Source organism: Hemitrygon akajei, unplaced genomic scaffold (assembly GCF_048418815.1).
Source record: "Hemitrygon akajei unplaced genomic scaffold, sHemAka1.3 Scf000116, whole genome shotgun sequence".
NCBI classification, from domain to species: domain Eukaryota; kingdom Metazoa; phylum Chordata; class Chondrichthyes; order Myliobatiformes; family Dasyatidae; genus Hemitrygon; species Hemitrygon akajei.
The window spans coordinates 953963-974659 of NW_027332002.1; the positions used below are offsets into that span (position 1 = coordinate 953963).

General features: G+C 45.5%; 1 protein-coding gene across 1 annotated transcript; it reads right to left on the minus strand.

Moving 5' to 3' along the window:
- Nucleotides 1–493: 493 nt before the first annotated feature.
- On the minus strand, nt 494–18929 carry LOC140723510 (uncharacterized). Its single transcript, XM_073038076.1, has 2 exons — nt 18524–18929; nt 494–1770 (listed from the first exon to the last, which is right to left on the minus strand). The coding sequence occupies exon 2, from the start codon at nt 1361–1363 to the stop codon at nt 494–496; it is 870 nt and encodes a 289-aa protein (XP_072894177.1). The 5' UTR covers nt 1364–1770; nt 18524–18929.
- Nucleotides 18930–20697: the final 1768 nt, after the last annotated feature.

Here is a 20697-nt window from a genome sequence, read left to right on the forward strand (position 1 = left end):
GAACCCGGTACTGTGTCACAAGGTTAGATTACTGAGTGAATCGCTTCCCACATTCACAGCAGGTGAACGGCCTCTCCCCAGTGTGAACCCGGTAGTGTGTCACAAGGTTAGATTACTGAGTGAATCCCTTCCCACATTCACAGCAGGAGAACGGCCTCTCCCCAGTGTGAACCCGGTACTGTGTCACAAGGTTAGATTACTGAGTGAATCGCTTCCCACATTCACAGCAGGTGAACGGCCTCTCCCCAGTGTGAACCCGGTAGTGTGTCACAAGGTTAGATTACTGAGTGAATCGCTTCCCACATTCACAGCAGGTGAACGGCCTCTCCCCAGTGTGAACCCGGTAGTGTGTCACAAGGTTAGATTACTGAGTGAATCGCTTCCCACATTCACAGCAGGTGAACGGCCTCTCCCCAGTGTGAACTCAATGATGCACATTTGGTTGACTCGGCTGAGAGAATCTCTTCCCAAAGTCTGAGCAGGAAATCGGTCTCTACCTAGTGTGAACTCGTTGGTGACTCTGTAGGTGGGATGACTGAGTGAATCCCTTCCCACAGTCTGAGCAGGTGAAAGGCTTCTCCCCAGTGTGAACTCGCTGATGTTTCAGTAGGCTAGCTGCCTGAATGAATCCCTTCCCACAGTCTGGGCAGGTGAAAGGCTTCTCCCCAGTGTGAAGTCGCTGGTGAATCTGTAGGTTGGATGATTGAGTGAATCCCTTCCCACATTCTGAGCAGGTGAATGGCCTCTCCCCAGTGTGAACTCGTTGATGTACCTTCAGTTGAGATGAGCAAGTAAATCCCTTCCCACAGTCTGAGCAGGTGAACGGCCTCTCCCCAGTGTGAACTCGCTGGTGAGCCAGCAGATCAGATGACTGAGTGAATTCTTTCCTACATTTTGAGCAGGTGAATGGCTTCTCCCCAGTGTGAACTTGTTGGTGACTCTGTAGATTGGATAACTGAGAGAATCCCTTTCCACAGTCTGAGCAGGTGAATGGCTTCTCCCCTGTGTGAACACGTTGGTGACTCTGTAGGTGGGATGACTGAGTGAATCCCTTCCCACAGTCTGAGCAGGTGAACGGCCTCTCCCCAGTGTGAACTCGCTGGTGTTTCAGTAGGCTAGCTGCCTGAATGAATCCCTTCCCACAGTCTAGGCAGTTGAACGGCTTCTCCCCAGTGTGAACTCGCTGGTGAATCTGTAGATTGGATGATTGAGTGAATCCCTTCCCACAGTCCGAGCAGGTGAATGGCCTCTCTCCAGTGTGAACTCGCTGATGTACCTTCAGTTGAGATGAGCAAGTGAATCCCTTCCCACAGTCCGAGCAGGTGAATGGCCTCTCCCCGGTGTGAACTCGCTGGTGAGCCATTAGGTCAGCTGACAGAGTGAATCCTTCCCCACAAATTCAGCAGATGACCAGCCTCTGCCCAGTGTGAACTGACTGGTGTGTCCACAAGTGGGAAGACCGACTCAATCCCTTCTCACACACAGAACAGGTGAATGGCCTTGTCCAGTATGAACTTGCTGATGTATCTTCAGTTGAGATGACCAACTGAATCCATTCCCATTGTCTGAGCAGGTGAACGGCCTCTCCCCAGTGTAAAATGACGGGCGTGCTAGTCGGTCAGATGACAGAGTGAATACCTCCCCACAGTCTGAGCAGGAAGGATGATTGATTGAATCCCTTGCTCCAATTCTTAAATATCTGGACAGAGACAGCAAAACTGGTGTGTTGTGGTTGAGATTCATGTAGATAACTTCCTTGTCATTTTTAACCTGTAAAAAGATTTACAAAATCCATCAATGGGTGAAAGACAACATGTCAGATGAGATCACTTTAGTTGCCAAGGTGTGATCTGGCATCACACAGTTACAGTGAAGTTCAACCCAAGTTGGAGAGAAAAATCATCTTCTAACTGGGCACAGTGCTGGTATCTGGATTGACCATCAAATTCTCTGATGCTCTTCCTGTCTCTATGAGAATGGGGCATTTCTGCCATCTCCCATCCGTGACTTGGCTCAGTCCCCATTGCTATTATTCCCTGCTCCAGCTGAGCTGCATGGGTGCCTGGCCCCACAGTAACTGAAACACTCTCATGCAAATACCCTTTGTTGACATGCAGCTGGGATTTTCTTTTATGTACTGTTAATTTAAAGCGCCACAGTTTCAATGCAATGTAAATATCTCCTGACATGGATGGTGGCATAGTGGCATCAGTGCCTGACTTCGGGACGAAAGGTCCTGAGTTCGAACCCAGCCGGCTCTCCTGCACGCTTTCCATCCGTGCTGGGTTACGAGCTGGTGATCTCTTTGGAAACTCACCCGGCAGAAGGCAATGCCTCGTAAGCAGTTCGAGAGAGGCGTGGAAATTGTATAACCAGAGAAACTTTCCTTAAATGTCTCCTACTCAGATGTATGGTAGGTCTGCACAGCCATTAAACGGAAATCGAGTGAATGTTAGTATTATTCCTGTCACAGTCATGGAAAAGTACAACACTGAAACAGGCCCTTTGGACCATCTAGTTTGTGTTGAACTATTTAAACTGTCCACTCCCGTACACCTACCACCCAGGTACCTGTACAAACCTCTTACATGTTGAAATTGAGCTCGCATGCACCACTTGGGCTGTCTGCTCATTCCACACCCGGATGACCGTCTGTGTGAACAGACAGACATACTTTATTGATCCCGAGGGAAATTGGGTTTCATTACAGTCGCACCAACCAAGAATAGGTAGAAATATAGTATATAAAAATGTATATTTTGCATAAATAATTAAATAATAAGCAAATTCTGCCAAGTGGAAATTAGTCCAGGACCAGCCTATTGGCTCAGAGTGTCTGACACTCCGAGGGAGGAGTTGTAAAGTTTGATGGCCACAGGCAGGAATGACTTCCAATGACGCTCAGTGTTGCATCTCGGTGGAATGAGTCTCTGGCTGAATGTACTCCTGTGCCTAACCAGTACATTATGGAGTGGATGGGAGACATTGTCCAAGATGGCATGTAACTTGGCCAGCATCCTCTTTTGAGATACCATCATCAGAGAGTCCAGTTCCACCCGCACAACGTCACTGGCCTTACGAATGAGTTTGTTGATTCTGTTGGTGTCTGCTACCCTCAGCCTGCTGCCCCAGCACACAGTTTCCCCTCATGTTCCCCTTAGCGTTTCACCTTTCACCCTTAACCCATGGCCTCTGGTTGTAGACCCACCCCATCTCAGTGGTAAAAGCCAGCTTGCATTTACCCCATCTCTCACCCTCATAATTTTGGAACACCTCCATCAAATCTCCCCTCAATCTTCTATATTGGGAGGAATAAAGCCCAGACCTGTTCAGTCTCTCCTTGTAACCCAAGTCCTGCACACCTGACAACATCCTTGTGAATTTCCTCTGAACTCTTTCAACCTCTTTTACAACGTTCATGTAGGTTGGTGACCAAAACTGCACACAATACTCCAAATTAGGCCTCACTAATGCTTTGTACAACGTCAACATAACACCCATCACCTGTACTCAATACTTTGGTTTCTGAAGGCCAATATGCCAAAATCTTTCATTCCGTCCCTATCGAACTGTGACACCACTTTCAGTGAAATACAGACATGTATTCCCAGATCCCTTTCTTCTACAACAACCCTCCATGCCCGACCAGTCACTGTGTAAGACCCACCCTGGTAGGTTCTACCAAAGTGTAACACCTCACACTTGTCTGCATTAACTTCCATTTTCCATTTCTCAACGCATTTGTCCAGCTGGTCCAGATCGCACTGCAAGCCATGAGTCTTCCTCGCTGTCACTACACCCCAATCTTGGTGTCATCCACAAATTTACTGATCCAGTTAACCACACTATCATCCAGATTACTGATATAGATGACAAACAACAACAGATCCAGCACTGAACCCTGTGGCAACGACGAGTCACAGTCTTCTAGTCAGAGAGACAACCATCTGCTGCCACACACTGGCTTCTCCCAAAGCCAGTGTCTCGTCCAATTTACTATCTCATCTTGAATGCTGAGTGACTGAACCTTCTTGACCAACGTCCCATATGAGACATTGTCAAGTGCCTTGCTGAAGTCCATGTAGACAACATCCACTGCCTTGCCTTCATCCACTTTCCTGATAACTTCCTCGAGAGACTCTATAAGATTGGTTAGATATGACCTACCATGCACAAAGCCATGCTGCCTATCCTTAATCTGTCCACATCTATCCAAATACTTATATATCGTAAAATTTCTTAGTTTACTTTTAGAGCCCTTCTTGAACAGCGGAACAACATTGGCTGTCCTCCAATCCTCCAGTCCCTCACCTGTCACTAGGGATGATTTAAATATCTGTGCTTGTACCCCGACAATTTCTGCACTTGTCTTCCACAGGGTCCTAGGGAACAACCTGTCAGGTCCTGGGGATTGATCAATGGCAATTTGCCTTAAGACAGCAAACACCTCCACCTCTGTAATCTGTACAGGTTCCATGAAGGTGATGTTGCTTTGCCTCACTTCTACAGATGCTGTGTCCATCTCCTGTGTAAATACGGATGCAAAAAAAACCTCCCACACCTGTTTTGTTACCTCATATGGATTACCATTCTGATCTTCCAGAGGATTAATTTTGTTCCTTGCAATCTTTTTGCTTTTAACGTATCTGCAGAATCCCTGAGGATTCTCCTTCACCTTGTCTGCTGGGGCAACCTCATGCCTTCTTTTATTTCTTTCATAAGTGTTCACTTGAATTTCCTGTACTTCATAAGTACCCCATTTGTTCCTATCTGCCTGTACCTGGTATGCACCTCCTATTCATTGATCTGGGAGATGAAAGCCAAATGGATAATAGAGCTGCATCGTGGGAGGTGAGGGTCGGGGAGGTTAAACTAAAGTTGCAGGGGGAATGGGACAGAATGACAGAACAGATAGTGGAGGGGTTGTAGAGACAGATGTTGTTCTGTTCTCAGACAAAGTCAGGAATTAAAAAGTTGAGCATGGTGCAGTGAATATGCTGAGCCCCGTCCGTATATGTCAATACAAGGAGCATCACAGGAAAGGCGGATGTGTTCAGGGCATCAATCAACACCTGGAATTATGACACTAGGATCTGGCAACTGTGGACTGGGACAGGCTGCTTTATGGCCAAGGTTTGCTTGGTGAGTGGGAGGCCTTCAAAGTGAAATTCTGGAAGTACAAATAGGGTATGTGCTTGTCAGAATAAAAGGCCAAGATAGAAACTGTAGGGAACCTTGGTTTTTAAGAGATATTGAGACCCTGGTGAAGCACAAAATGGAGTTGTATAACAGGGATAGGCAGGCAGGTTCTTATGGAGTATAAGAAATGCAAGAGAACACATAAGAAATAAATCAGGATCGCTAAAAGAAGGCATGAGGTTGCCCATGCAGAAAAGATCCTCAGGGATTCTAGAGACAGATTAACAGCAAAAGGTTTGCAAGGCACAAAGTTGGTCCTCTGGAAGACCGGGCTGGGAAACAAAACAGATGGGGAAGATCCTAAATGCTTTTTCCATATCTATGTACTCAGGAGTTGGACACAGAGTCGATGAAAGTGTGAGAAAAGTGGCATTAACATCGTGCACCCTGCACAGATTAAGGAAGAGGAGATGTTTGCTCTCCCAAGGCAGATGTGAGTGGATAAATCTTCAGCGCATGATAAGGTGCTCCCTTGGACGCCAGGGGAAGCAAGTGCAGAAATTGTCTCGGCCCTAGCAGAGATAACTAAATCATCATTAGTGACAGGGGGAGGTACCGGAGGATTGGAGTACAGCAAATGTTGTTTCGCTGCTTAACATAGAACATTGAAGTCTACAACATATTCCAGGCCCTTCAGCCTACAAAGTTGTGCTGACCATGTAACCTACTCTAGAAACTGCCGAGAATTTCCCTAACGCACAGCCCTCTATTTTTCTGAGCTCCATGTACCTATGCAAGAGCCTCTTAAAAGACCCTATTGATTCTGTCTATACCACCGCCACTGGTAGCGCATTGCATGCATCCACTGCTCTCGGTGTGAAAAATTTACCCCGGACATCCCCTTGGTACACATTTCCATTGCACCCTCGTGTTAGCCATTTCAACCCTGGGAAAGACACCACTGGCTATCCACACGATCAATACCCTCATCATCTTATACACCTCAAAAAGCTCTAAACATAAACAAGGAAATTATACATTGCTTTGAGAATTTGCTCCAAATATACACAATTATGAGGGTATAGATGGGGTAAATGCAAGCAGCTTTTTCCACTGTTGGGTGGGATGACAATCAGAGGTCATGGGTAAGTGGGGAAGATGAAAATTCAAGGGGAACATGTGAAAAGGCTCTTTACTGAAATGGTCGTGAGAGTGTGGAATGGGATGCCGGCAAAAGTGATTCATGCCAGATCACTTTTACCATTTGAGAAGTTTGGATGGGTACCTGGATGGTAGGGGTACGGAGGGCCATGATCCCAGTGCAGATCGTTGCATCAGAGAGTTTAATATTTTCAGCAGTCTAGATGGGCGGAATGACCTGTTTCACGGAACTTCATCAAATCCCTATGACAGAGAAGCTGGCCAAACTTCATTGGAAGGGGAAACTGGTAGGAATGACGATGGAGCAGCAATGACTGGAGATTCTGGGAGCAATTTGGGAGGTGCATAGTAGATACATCCCAATGTAGCACTGGAAAGGCAGGAGGACACAACCATGGCTGGAATGAGAAGCCAAAGAGAGGGCAAATAATAGAACAAAAACTACAGGAAAGTTTTTAGAAACCAACAGAAGACAACTAAATAAAAAAATCAGATATGCTCAGGACATTGAATTATGATTTGTAGTTACTGATGAGTCTTGATCGAACCTAACAGTCTGAGGTATTTAGAAGAACAAAATATCCGGGGCCTCAATATCTCTTGAGAACCAAGGTTCCCTGCACCAGTTACCTTTCAACTTTTATTTTGACAGGCACATACAAACTCCACAACCTCAAAATTTCACTTCTGAAGGCCTCCCGCTTACCAAGTACTCCTTGGCCAGAAAACAGCCTGTCGCAAACCACACTTGTCAGATCCTTTCTGATACCATCAAAATTGACCTTTCTCCAATTTAGAATATCAATCCATGGTCCAGACCTCTCTTTTTCCATATTTACTTGGAATCTCATGGCATTATGATCGCTAGTTACAAAGTGTTCCCATACACTAATTTCTGTCACTAACCCTGGATCATTTCCTAACAGCTTATTGCACACTTCTACATCGGGAATTCTACGTGCTGATTAAGGACACATTTGTGAAACTCTACACCAGCTAGTCCTTTTACAGTATGGGAGACCCAGTCAATATTTGGAAAGTTAAAATCATTTACTATATCAACATTTGTTTCTTGGCATAGTCTGCAATCTCTCTACAAATTTGTTCCTCTGAATCCCTCAGACTGTTGGGTGCAACCAATAGACAATAGGTGCAGGAGTAGGCCGTTTGGCCCTTTGAGCAAGCACAGCCATTCACTGTCATCATGGCTGATCATCCACAATGATACCCCGTTCCTGCCTTCTCCCCATATCCCTTGAATCCGCTATCTTTAAGAGCTCGATCTAACTCCTTCTTGAAAGCATCCAGAGAATTGGTCTACACTGCCTTCTCAGGCAGAGCATTCCATAGATCCACAACTTTCTGTGTGATAAAGTTTTCCTCAACTCGGTTCTAAATGGCCTACCCCTTATTCTTAAACTGTGGCCTCTGGTTCTGGACTCCCCCAACATCGCAAATATGTTTCCTGCCTCCAGCGTATCCAATCCCTTAATAATCTTAAATGTTTCAATCAGATCCCCTCTCATCCTTCTAAATTCTCGTGTATACAAGCCCAGTCGCTCCAATCTTTCAGCATATGACAGTCCCGCCATCCCGGGAATCAACCTCGTGAACCTACGCTGCACTCCCTCGATAGCATGAATGTCCTTCCTCAAATTTGGAGACCAAAACTGAAGGCAATACTCCAGATGTGGTCTCACCAGGACCCTGTACAACTGCAGAAGGACCTCTTTGCTCCTATACTCAATTCCCCTTGTTATAAAGGCCAGCATGCCATTAGCTTTCTTCACTGCCTGCTGTACCTGCATGCTTACTTACAGTAACTGATGAACAAGAACACCCAGATCTTGTTGTAGATAGATAGATAGATAGATAGATACTTTATTCATCCCCAAGGGGAAATTCAATGTTCCTCCAGTATGATATCACATAAGCACAAGACAGACCAAGACTAACTGACCAAAAAAACCACATAATTATAACATACAGTTACAACAGTGCAAAGCAATACCATAATTTGATAAGAGCAGACCATGGGCACGGTAAAAAAAAAGTCTCAAAGTCCCAGATAGCCCATCATCTCACGCAGATGGCAGAAGGAAGAAACCTCCAACGTGGCAAAACTTCCCGATGCAGCCTCTGGAAGCACCCGAGCACAGCCAACTGTGAGTCCGTCCGAAAACTTCCGACAACTTCGTGTCTCCGACCAGCCCTCCGACACCGAGCACCGAGCACCATCTCTGCCGAGTGCTTCAACCCCGGCTCCGGCCACCAAGTAACAGGCAAAGCCGAGGATTCGGGGCCTCCCTCTCTGGAGATCTCTCCGATCGCTCAGTAGCAGCGTCAGCAGCACAGGCATGTCAGAAGTTTCGCCAGATGTTCCTCCGTGCTTCACACATCCGTCTCAATCAAATCAGGATTGTGCACGGCCCCTACTTACAGATAACGGATATTCCTTACTGGAGTGGCCGCTGCGCCCTGCGTCGTCGCGCCGCCATCTTGATGTTGTATTTCACCTTTTCCCAACTTGACATCATTCAGATAGTAATCTGCCTTCCTGTTCTTGCCACCAATGTGGATAACCTCACATTTATCCACATTAAACTGCATCTGCCCACTTACCCAACCTATCCAAGTCAACGTGCATTCTCATAACATCCTCCTCACACTGCCACCCAGCTTTGTGTCATCTGCAAATTAGGTAATGTTACTTTTAATTCCTTCATCTAAATCATTAATGTATATTGTAAATAGCTGTGGCCCCAGCACCGAGCCTTGCGGTATCCCACTGGTCACTGCCTGCCATTCTGAAAAGGACCCGTTAATCCCTACTCTTCGTTTCCTGTCTGCCAACCAATTTTCTATGCATGTTAGTACCCTACTTCCAATATCATGTGCTCTAATTTTGCCCACTAATCTCCTATGTGGGACTTCATCAAAGGCTTTCTGAAAGTCCAGGTACACTACATCCACTGGCTCTCCCTTGTCCATTTTCATAGTTAAATCCTCAAAAAATCCCAGATTAGTCAAGCATGATTTCCACTTTGTAAATCCATGCTGACTCGGACCGATCCTGTTACTGCTATCCAAATGGGCCGCTATTTCATCTTTTATAATTGACTCTTCTTCCCCACCACTAATGTCAGGCTAATTGGTCTATAATTCTCTGTTTTCTCTCTCCCTTCTTTCTTAAAAAGTGGGATAACATTAGCGACCCTCCAATTCTCAGGAACTGATCCTGAATCTATCGAACATTGGAAAATGATCACTAATAACAGAGCCACCTCCTTAAGTACCCTGGGATGCAGACCATCAGCCCTGGAGATTTATCAGCCTTCAGTGCCATCAGTCTACCCAACTCCATTTCCTGCCCAATATAAATTTCCTTCAGTTCCTCCGTTACCCTAGGACCTCTGGCCACTATTATATCAGGAGATCGTCCGTGTCTTCCCTAGTGAAGACACATATAAAGTACCTGTTCAACTCGTCTGCCATTTCCTTGTTCCCCGCAATAAATTCACCCATTTCTGTCTTCAAGCGCCCAACTTTGGTCTGAACTTTTTCCTCTTCACATACCTAAAGAAGCTTTTACTATCGTCCTTTATATTACCTTCATGCCTCATCTTTTCTCCCCGTATTGCCTTTTTAGTTATCTTCTGTTGCTCTTTAGAAGTTTCCCAATCCTCTGGCTTCTTGCTCATCTTTGCTATGTTATACTTTTTCTCCTTTATTTTTATACCATCTTTGATTTCCCTTGACAGCCACGGTCGCCCCTTACTCCAGTTAGAATCTTTCCTCCTCTTTGAACTGATCCTGCACCTTCTGTATTATTCCCAGAAATACCTGCCATTGTTGTTCCACTGTCATCCCTGCTAGGGTAGACAAGCAAAGATATTTCCTACCATGAGTACCACCCCTCAGGAAGAGGCCAATGTAATATTGCAAGTTGCTGGAATTCCTGTTCCGTTTATGATTGATTGCAACCACAACCACTGTCGATCAGGAAATAGTATCAGAAGATGGAAAACAGCTATCAGACAATCATTCTGTTTGGGTTCAAAGGCAGGGCACATACGTATTCACGTACCCAGCCACTGCAGGTGGAATTCCAGGGGACCCAGTGTGAGGTTTAATTTACAGTCACCACCAGTCGGGGGTGTAATCTAGCAGAGAGTGACTTGCTCTGTCCGTTGGAAGTCGAGATTCTCTGCGCGGACAAGGGTATCACCCTGGAACTAGCGAACAACCGACATCTTCCCCAGTTACCGACCCCCCCTTCCCCCCCCCCCCCGGTGCTGGGCACTTAATCTGGACTCCACTGCGTTTGAACCCCTTCTGCCAGTGGCCGACACTCATGTGACTCTGTGCTATGACCCTCCGGGGTGCTCAACTGAGGAAAGCCAGTATTTGCACCCCTCGAGGGACAGGAGTTCCCAGTTACGGTGATTGGGGAGGTTAAAGGAAAAGAGGGCAGCACATTACTGCCTGAAGTTCCGGATTTCCTTTGGCAACAGACAGGACTGGTGCTTCCCCATATCATTGTTTCAGTTTGCCCTGGGTTAAAGCCAAGAGTAGTGGTTGTGGTTTGCCCAGAGTTCTATTCAGAAGGTTCAAAGGAACATCTGAACAAGTCTGATGCATTTTGGAAACAAGTCCTGTGGACCAATGAAGTTAAAATAGAGCCTTTTGACTGCAATGAGCAAAGGATTGTTTGGGGGAAAAAGGGTGCAGAATTTCATGAGAAGAACCCCTCTCCAACTGTTAAGCACGGGGATGGATCGATCATGCTTCTGGCTTGTGTTGCAACCAGTGGCACGGGGACACTTACTGGTAGAGGGAAGAACGAATTCAATTAAATACCAACAAATTCTGGAAGCAAACATCACACTGTCTGTAAAAAAAACAGCCGAAGATGGAAAGAGGATGGCTTCTACAACAAGATAATGATCCTAAACATAACTAAAAATCCACAATGCACCACCTCATGAGGTGCAAGCTGAAGGTTTTGCCAAGGCCCTCACAGTCCCCCGACCTAAACATCATCGAGAATCTGTGGATAGACCTCAGAAGAGCAGGGCATGCAAGACGGCTCAAGAATCTCACAGAACTAGAAGCCTTTCGCAAGGAAGAATGGGCGAAAATCCCCCAAACAAGAACTGAAAGTCTCTTAGCTGGCTACAAAATGCATTTACAAGCTGTGATACTTGCCAAAGGGGGTGTTACTAAGTACTGATCATGCAGGGTGCCCAAACGTTTGCTTCAGGCCCTTTGCCTTTTTTGTTATTTTGAAACTGTAAAAGATGGAAATAAAAAAGTTTTCTTGTTTAAAATATTTTAAAAGTGGGTCATCTTAACTTATGCCTTTTGGAAATCAGTTCAACTTTTACTCGTTTAACTATTCACAGTAACAGAAACTTTAACCGGGGTGCCCAAACTTTTGCATGCCAGTGTAATTGAGGAGGCCTCTTTTGAATCAGCTGTCTCTGCCCAGAAGGCTGAGCTGTTTGCTCTGACTCTGCCTGTATCCTAGCAACAGACTAAAGTGCGGACTTTTACACGGACTCCCGTTATGAACTGACTACGGGGCTTTGGGGATTCCTGACTTCCTCTGGCCACCCCATTAGTAATGCTACCTTTGTGAACAACTTATTCACCGCTCTACAGCTACCTCGAGTTTTGACTATTATTAAATGTGCTGCTCATACTGGGGAGTGTGATGAGATGTTCCAGGGTAATGTTAGGGCTGATGCAGCTGCCAAACAAACAGCCTTGAATACCACATGTTTAGTTCCCCTCGGGAATCCAGCAAGCTCCTATTAGACAAAATCTAAGGACGGGTATGCCGGACTTGTGGGAAATACGTAACTAACAGGGGGACGCCCCTGAAGGAAAGCGCAAACTATTGTCCCAAATGGGTTGCCACCTCGAACCTCAGACCAATTTATGGGTGACCCCTGCGTGAAAGGTCTGTGTTCCCTCCGTGTTCTTACCTATTTTGATAGATTATGTACATAATTGTACACACTTGGGCAAGGAGGGGATGGTTAATACATTATTACAAACTTGATTTCCAGAAAGTAGCTGAAAAGCGAGCCAAAGCATGCTTAAACTGTAATAAAAAATCAAATGCTGGAAAGGGGATGCCTTGTGGTTCCGGAACTACCCCCTTGCCTGGTGGACCTTTTTCTTGTTTGCAACTTGATTTTATAGAATTACCTGGAGTCCACTGTTATAGGTATTGCTCAGTGATAGTAGATGGATTTAGCAGATGGATTGAAGCTGTTCCTACAACTATAATTGTTGTGATCATATTGCTAAAAGAAATAACTCCTTGCTATAGACTTCCAGAAATGATCAGCTAGGACAATGGGCCAAAATAAATGAGGAAATCTGTAAACTCCTTGCTATAAAACAGCAGTTCCACTGCACCTGTCATCTGAATGCAGCGACATAGTGGAAGGAGCCAGTTGAAAGGTAAGTTGGCAAAACTTACACAAGAAACTGAAATGATCTGGTTGAAGGTTTTACCCTTAGTCCTATTCCATATGAGAATCATGCCATCAAGTAAGAAATCACCGGCAGAAATTATCTACGGGAAGCCCATGAGAACCCCATGGGGACCCCGACCTTATTTGCCGCTCCTCCCTGAGAGCTTACCTGCAACATTGGATATGCACACCTTGGGGGAGGAGATGGGAAAATACTTATGCAAATTAACTAAATCTCTCCAAAGCTTGCATTCACAGGTACGGCAGGCCTATCGAGAGGACAAAACCCAAACTAAAGGTGACCACTCCACCATCGAGACTGGAGATTTTGTCCTGCTCAAGAACTGGGATGGTAGGAAGTTGGGACCGAGGTGGAGAGGACTGTACCAAGTGCTACTGACAACACCTCCTGCAGTGATGGTGGAAGGGCAGCTCCGGTGGATACATCGAATGGACTGTAAACACGTTACTGGCAGAACTGATAAGGACTAAATAATGTACTGGTTAATGCTGATTTTAATGACCCTAAGGGAACCTGCCCCTGTCTCAGGAGGCCTCCAGTTTAACACTTTCCTGTCCCTCTACCACACCTACGCCAAGCACGTGGAGCGGGGAGCATGTTGGGTATGTGATGAAATTCCCCAACATGGTCAGACTATGATCCCTATGTCACTGGTGCCCCTGAATACTAGCGCAGTAAATTCAGTTCTGGTGTTTTCTGATAGCCGTAATGGTAACATTGTCAATTGCACCATATCCAGGTCTGGAAGGCGAGACTGGGGATGGTGTTGCTTTGAGGGTTGGAGATGTAGATCTCCTCCACAAGACCCCTCCAAGCTATGGCTGGGGATAAGAGTTACATCTCCAGCAGTGGCTAGTACTACTTGTTGGTGTAACCAGAATGAGACTGCACCCTATCAAGTGGGAAGTAGTAACTGTACTAAGAATCAAACTTATGATACCCCTGGACAACTAAATGGAACTTATTGGGTTTGTGGAAACGGGGCCTATCCCTGGCTGCCGGGAGACAGAACAGGGCAGCGGCATGGAACCACACCCTACCAGACGGGTTCTCGAGGGGGGATGAGGGTTGGAGTGGTTGTTGCTACTTGGCCGACCTTGTGCCACACTTGAGGATCCTGGCTCAGCCTCAGGATCACCCCCATTGGAATAGGCAACGAAGGGGTATAACGGAATCTGAGAGATTTTGGATGATTGCCTCTCCCTCCTATGGGGTAGCCAGAAATTCCAGGGAAATAATTAATTTACCAGCCGCTCTAGAAGAATTGGCCAATAATACAGCCGGAGCACTGACTGACACTCAAGCACAGGTAACTGAGATGATTGCAATTCGCCAAACAGTGCGACAGAATCGGATGGCCCAAGACTTTATATTAGCAGAAAAAGGAGGGACCTGTGCTATCATAGGTAAGGAATGCTGTACTTATATCCCTGATGAATCTTCCAATATTACTGTCTTGTCTAAACACATAACCCAAGATATTCGGAAAATTAAAGATGTTGGCAGTAAGCTGCACAATTTTGGGACCAGTAAGGCAGGAAGGTGGCCCTGACCCTTCAATATATTCGGGGACTTCTGGGGGTTGTTCTTGCATTTTGGAAGTCTGATTGTATTAATTTTGATTATTTTGATTAATTTGATTATTGTCTGCGTCTGGCCATGTTTTCTATCATGTTGTAGAAGCGACAATCTGTTCTGAAAGGTTATCGTGCAATAATAAAAAGGAGAATGATTAAGTTTTAAGGGTATTGGGGGATGTAAGAAATGATTCTTGGACTCTTGTAAATAACGGGTTAAAATTAAGTGCAAACTTATTTTGCTCTGTTCTGGATAATGTGCAAATTTGCCCTTCACTAAGGTACCTGCTTACAGCTTGTTTAGATTAACGACTCACAGATGTCTCTTGGGAACGTTATGTGGAGTTGAGTTCTCATGAGACACAAATTGAACTGAGTTCCCTCCTTTGTCTAACGCAGGAGAATAACTGTTAAGGATTGGACAGAACATTCATTTGTAATTAAAACCCTGATTTACTGGACTCTCTTATCTCAGTGTACAATGTACTGTGTATGTTAATCAAAATGGCTTCTTCGGTTTGCTAGAGTAGGAATGCTTTTATGTCTGATAAGTGTTTTCTCTCGCAGTTGTTTAGCTTTGGACTTGCTGATATGGGGATTGTATTCATTTGTTAACCAATGGGGAATGTTATTTTGTCTTGTGGGGCTGGGAGCTTGGGGGGTTTTGCAGTCTTTTCAGGGGAGGCGGGAAGGAGACGCTGAGGAAGGTGGACGTGCACTGCGCTGCTCGGACGTCCACCCGGGTGGTCCCAGGTGCGAGGACGTGGAGGTCGGAGGAAAGTGACGAGGGGTCGAATGGTACGATGGTTCAGCTCCAGCGATGTGCACTAAACTGACTGAACTTTGATAAGTAAGGTGCCTTTTACTTTATTTTCTTTTCCTTCATATATACTGTATTGCATAGTACTCTTTTAGTTTTAGTAAACTCTTTAAAGCAGGGGTGTCAAACTCATTTTAGGTCACGGGCCGGATTGAGCAAAATGCAGCTTCATGCGGGCCGGATCAGTCGGACGCGTGCGAACGCAGCTTTCGTTGCCTCCGTTTTTTCAGCCTGCTCTCATGTGTCTCAGTCTCTGCTATAACTACAAAGTGTTTCACTTCACAAATTCCGTTTCTTATGAAGAAAACTGCTGAGCAAGCATTCTTTTTATGATTGGTATTAACTTACAATCATAGGCTTCATATCGCCGGGCCATTAATAATTAAAATAATAGATCTATCTAAAATGATCTCGCGGGCCGGATATAACTGTACGCCGGGCCGGATATGGCCCGCAGGCCTTGAGTTTGACACCTATGCTTTAAAGTGTATTCCGTAACGGTATCTGGTGTGAGCTTGATATTGTGTGTGTACACGCAGCATAAACTTGATTCTCACAGCACCTGCGTGTACGGGAGGTGGGTTGGTGTGTGGCTGGATCTCCTTTTCCTCTAGACATATACCAGCCTGTTGGGTAAGGGTTACATAAGAAATTAAGTTTTGCTCCGACAAACTTGTTGGGAATACCAGTTGAACTAAAGTGCTCTTTGTTTCCTAGTTCTATAAATTGTCATGAGCCGCCAGAGGGAGAGGAATTCTGTCTCTCTGATGCTTGGCTCCGAGCTTCTCACCGGCTGAGTTTGAACAAATAAACTGGTCATTAGGATAAAGTAAAGAATTGCTTGTGGTGTGGTTATTGGTCCGGCGAATTTAAGTTACACCATTAAAAAGTATCTCATCCGGATACATCACACCTTTGTGTGGCTACTCTCTTCTGTTGACTTCAAGAAATAGCAGAAAACTGTGGACTTCGCTGAGCACATCATGGAAACAAACCTCCCCTCCATGGACTCACTCTATACTTCCTGCTGCCTCAGTAAATCAGGCAACATAATTAAAGATTCCCAGAACTCCAGACCAGACATTCTCAATTCTCAACCACCCATCGGGTCGAAGATAAATGAAAACATAAAAACAGAAAACGTACCACCAGGCCTAGGGACATTTTCCATTCTGCTGTTATAAGCAAACTGAATGTTCCTCAGCATTATAAGATGGACTCTTGACTTCACAATGTAACTCGATGTGACCTTGCACCATATGTCCACCTGCAGTGGATTTTCTCTGTGACCATAATGCTTTGTTACACTCTGTTAATGTTTTACCATCATCTACTGTTGTAATGTGTTGATCTGAGAGAATGGTATGCAAGACAAGATTTTCATTGAACCTCGGTACATGACAATAATAAACGATTCCCCACTTTAACTGTGTGGAAATATTAGACAGACTGAGCTTCTCCTCTGGAACTTCTGGAGGGAGATTTCACTGAAGTGTACAAATGTTTGAGAAGCCCGGAAAAACAGAAAAGGCTTCCCTCTTGCATTAATCGGGTTATACACCTCGAAACATTGACTGCACTTCAGCAATTTGTAACAGTGGAACGGAGTCAATTAAAAAATATGCCCACGCACAATGAGAGAACGTGACAGATCTGGATCTCACTCCCTTGTCTGAACCGAAGAAAGATTAAACTGCACAACCACGGGAAACTATAGGCCAGTTAGTCTGACAGTGGTTTGAAAGATGTTGGAGTCAATTGTTAAGGATGTGAGTTCGGGACACTTGGAGGCGCAAAATAGGCTGGAGTCAGCAAGGGAAACTCAAGGGAAAATCTTGCCTAACAAATTTGTTGGAAAGCTTTGAGAAATAATAAGCAGGGTAGACAAAGGAGAATTGGTTGATCTTGTGTACTTGGATTTTCAGACCTTTGATAAGATGCCACACATGAGGCTCCTTAACAAGCTCTGAGCCTATGTTATTTCAGGAAAAAGGAGGATTGGCAGGAGGAAACGAGTGGGAATACAAACAGCCTTTTCTGGCTGGCTACCAGTTTCTAGTGGAGTTCCACAGGGTTCTACGTTGGGAATGATTCCTTTCATGTTATATGCCAATGATCTGGTTAATGGAACTGATGGCAAGCTAAACACCCCGAGAGTGTAGGTACCCCTTCCTCTAACAGTGAGTGAAACATTCAGATAGCTGATCGCTGCGAGGAATTATACTTGTTGGTCGTTGAAGTTCGTTCAGATTTGGCTGGATGGAGTTAATGCAGAGTTCGGCGATGTCACAGTGAAAGAACAGAACAGCCAAATTCTTTACGTTGTCCCTCCGACCTCCAGCCACTGGTGGTGCTGTGGGGAATCCCTGCATATTACAGCAAAGTGCCGACCCCAGCTGTTGCCGGCAGCTCTCCTGGTTGGGCGGCGATGAGGAAGGAGCTGATCTCGGGTTTGTGTAAATCGAAGGGCGGTTGCAGTGGGAAAGGGCCGGGACCGAGCCAGGCAGCTGGACAGTCTGGGCCGGGAATGTAGGATCAGTTAGTTCTGGTTCCCCAAGCTGTGAGAGTGGATGTTGGTGATGTGGATCTGTTTATGTGTTCGGGTGTGGGGTAAATGGTGGGAAATTTGTGGGGTTACTGGCGGGGTGGAGGGAGGTTGGGGATGTGGGTTATCAGACACAGTGTGACCCGGGAGGATGGGTCCTAGGGCAGATTACGTTGTGAGCAAAGGAGGATATGGTCCATTGAATCAGACAGCTTTCAGGAAGCAACAAATCTCTCTTTATATTAATCATTGTCTAATCTTGCTGCTACCATTGTGTTTGTCACAGAGCCCAGAGTCTGGGAACAGCTCGATGGTAGGAAGCAGATGGTGATGATGGGAGGCTGTTTATTGGAGTCAAGGCCCGTGTCTCCTGGAGCTCCCCAGGGTGACACCCATTGCTACTTGTCATCGATGTCAATAATCTTGTGGAGAATGTACAGGGTACGGGTAGTGAGTTTGCAGCAAGTAATTGCAAACAATTACTTCTTTTTGCAAGATAGTAAATATAAACACCCCTCTTTCCCTCTTTACACTCAGAACCAACCAAAAGCTACTTCAGAAGATGCAAGCTCTTCAAATGAGCAAACACTGAGGGAATGTGAGAGACTTTAAAGAGCTGGGACACTGACAGTACATTACCAGACCTGGAGTGATTGCAACTGGGTCTGACAGACTTAACTGATACATTCATTCTCACCTCAACTATTTCCTACTTTATTTTGTACAATATGTAATGTCTGAAGGACCAGTGTTTGAGTAAATGAGACTCACCAAACTTGCTCCTGACTGAATCACTGGAAACCCTGAGACAGAAGGGTTTCTCTCCAGTTGATGCTCTCAGTCCTCGGGCTGGTTCACTTGCTGCTGTTTCCTCATCTTCAGTCGTGGTTTGCTTCCAGTTGTGGGCTTTTCTTCCAATAAATCTCTCACCGCAGGTCCAACTTTAACATGAGAGATAATTAAGCATGTTAATACAAAGAACAAAATATTCCTGCTCACTGAAATCTAAATATCGAAGACAAATATAACGATCTCAGTGAACAAATCTGTAATTGTCCCTGACACGTCACAAAACCTGATATGGGATAGGAAGGAGTCATCGTTCAGTCATGGTCAGATATAAGATGTAGGGACAGAATTAGGTGATTCGATCCATCGAGTCTGCTCCACCACTCAACCATGGCTGAGATTTATTCCAATACCATATTCCTGCCTTCCTCCTGTAACCCTGAAGCTACTTAGCAATCATGAGTATATTAATCTCTGTCATAAACATACCCAAATAGCAGCCTCAACCAACCTCTGTGGCAACAAATTCCACAAATCAGCCATCTTTAGGCTGAATAAATTTTTCTCATCACCATTTTGAAGGGAAGCATCTTTATTCTGAGACTGTGCTGTCAGATCACAGACTCTCTGTCTAATGGAAACATCCTCTCCATGTCCACTGTATCCAGGCTTTTCAGCATTCGGTAGGTTTACTTAACCACCCCCTCCCCTTTCACCCCCCGTCTGAACTCCATTGAGCACAACCCCATAACCATCAAATGCTCCTCATACATAAAGCCGATCATTCCTGAGATTATTCACGTGAACCTTGTTACTAATCCCTCCACCACCCCCACCGTCCCTCTGAACTCCATTGAGCACAACCCCATAACCATCAAATGCTCCTCACACATAAAGCCGATCATTCCTGAGATTATTCACGCGAACCTTGTTACTAATCCCTCCACCACCCCCACCGTCCCTCTGAACTCCATTGAGCACAGCCCCAGAACCATCAAATGCTCCTCATACATAAAGCCGATCATTCCTGAGATTATTCACGTGAACCTTGTTACTAATCCCTCCACCACCCCCACCGTCCCTCTGAACTCCATTGAGCACAACCCCATAACCATCAAATGCTCCTCATACATAAAGCCGATCATTCCTGAGATTATTCACGCGAACCTTGTTACTAATCCCTCCACCACCCCCACCGTCCCTCTGAACTCCATTGAGCACAACCCCATAACCATCAAATGCTCCTCATACATAAAGCCGATCATTCCTGAGATTATTCACGTGAACCTTGTTACTAATCCCTCCACCACCCCCACCGTCCCTCTGAACTCCATTGAGCACAACCCCATAACCATCAAATGCTCCTCATACATAAAGCCGATCATTCCTGAGATTATTCATGTGAACCTTGTTACTAATCCCTCCACCACCCCCACCGTCCCTCTGAACTCCATTGAGCACAGCCCCATAACCATCAAATGCTCCTCATACATAAAGCCGATCATTCCTGAGATTATTCACGTGAACCTTGTTACTAATCCCTCCACCACCCCCACCGTCCCTCTGAACTCCATTGAGCACAGCCCCATAACCATCAAATGCTCCTCATACATAAAGCCGATCATTCCTGAGATTATTCACGTGAACCTTGTTACTAATCCCTCCACCACCCCCACCGTCCCTCTGAACTCCATTGAGCACAACCCCATAACCATCAAATGCTCCTCATACATAAAGCCGATCATTCCTGAGATTATTCACGCGAACCTTGTTACTAATCCCTCCACCACCCCCACCGTCCCTCTGAACTCCATTGAGCACAACCCCATAACCATCAAATGCTCCTCATACATAAAGCCGATCATTCCTGAGATTATTCACGTGAACCTTGTTACTAATCCCTCCACCACCCCCACCGTCCCTCTGAACTCCATTGAGCACAACCCCATAACCATCAAATGCTCCTCATACATAAAGCCGATCATCCCTGAGATTATTCATGTGAACCTTGTTACTAATCCCTCCACCACCCCCACTGTCCCTCTGAACTCCATTGAGCACAACCCCATAACCATCAAATGCTCCTCATACATAAAGCCGATCATTCCTGAGATTATTCATGTGAACCTTGTTACTAATCCCTCCACCACCCCCAC

Coding starts and splice junctions, on each gene's coding strand:
- LOC140723510 (XM_073038076.1), bottom strand. CDS start 1,363: ATGGCTCACCAGCGAGTTCACACCGGGGAGAGGCCATTCACCTGCTCG.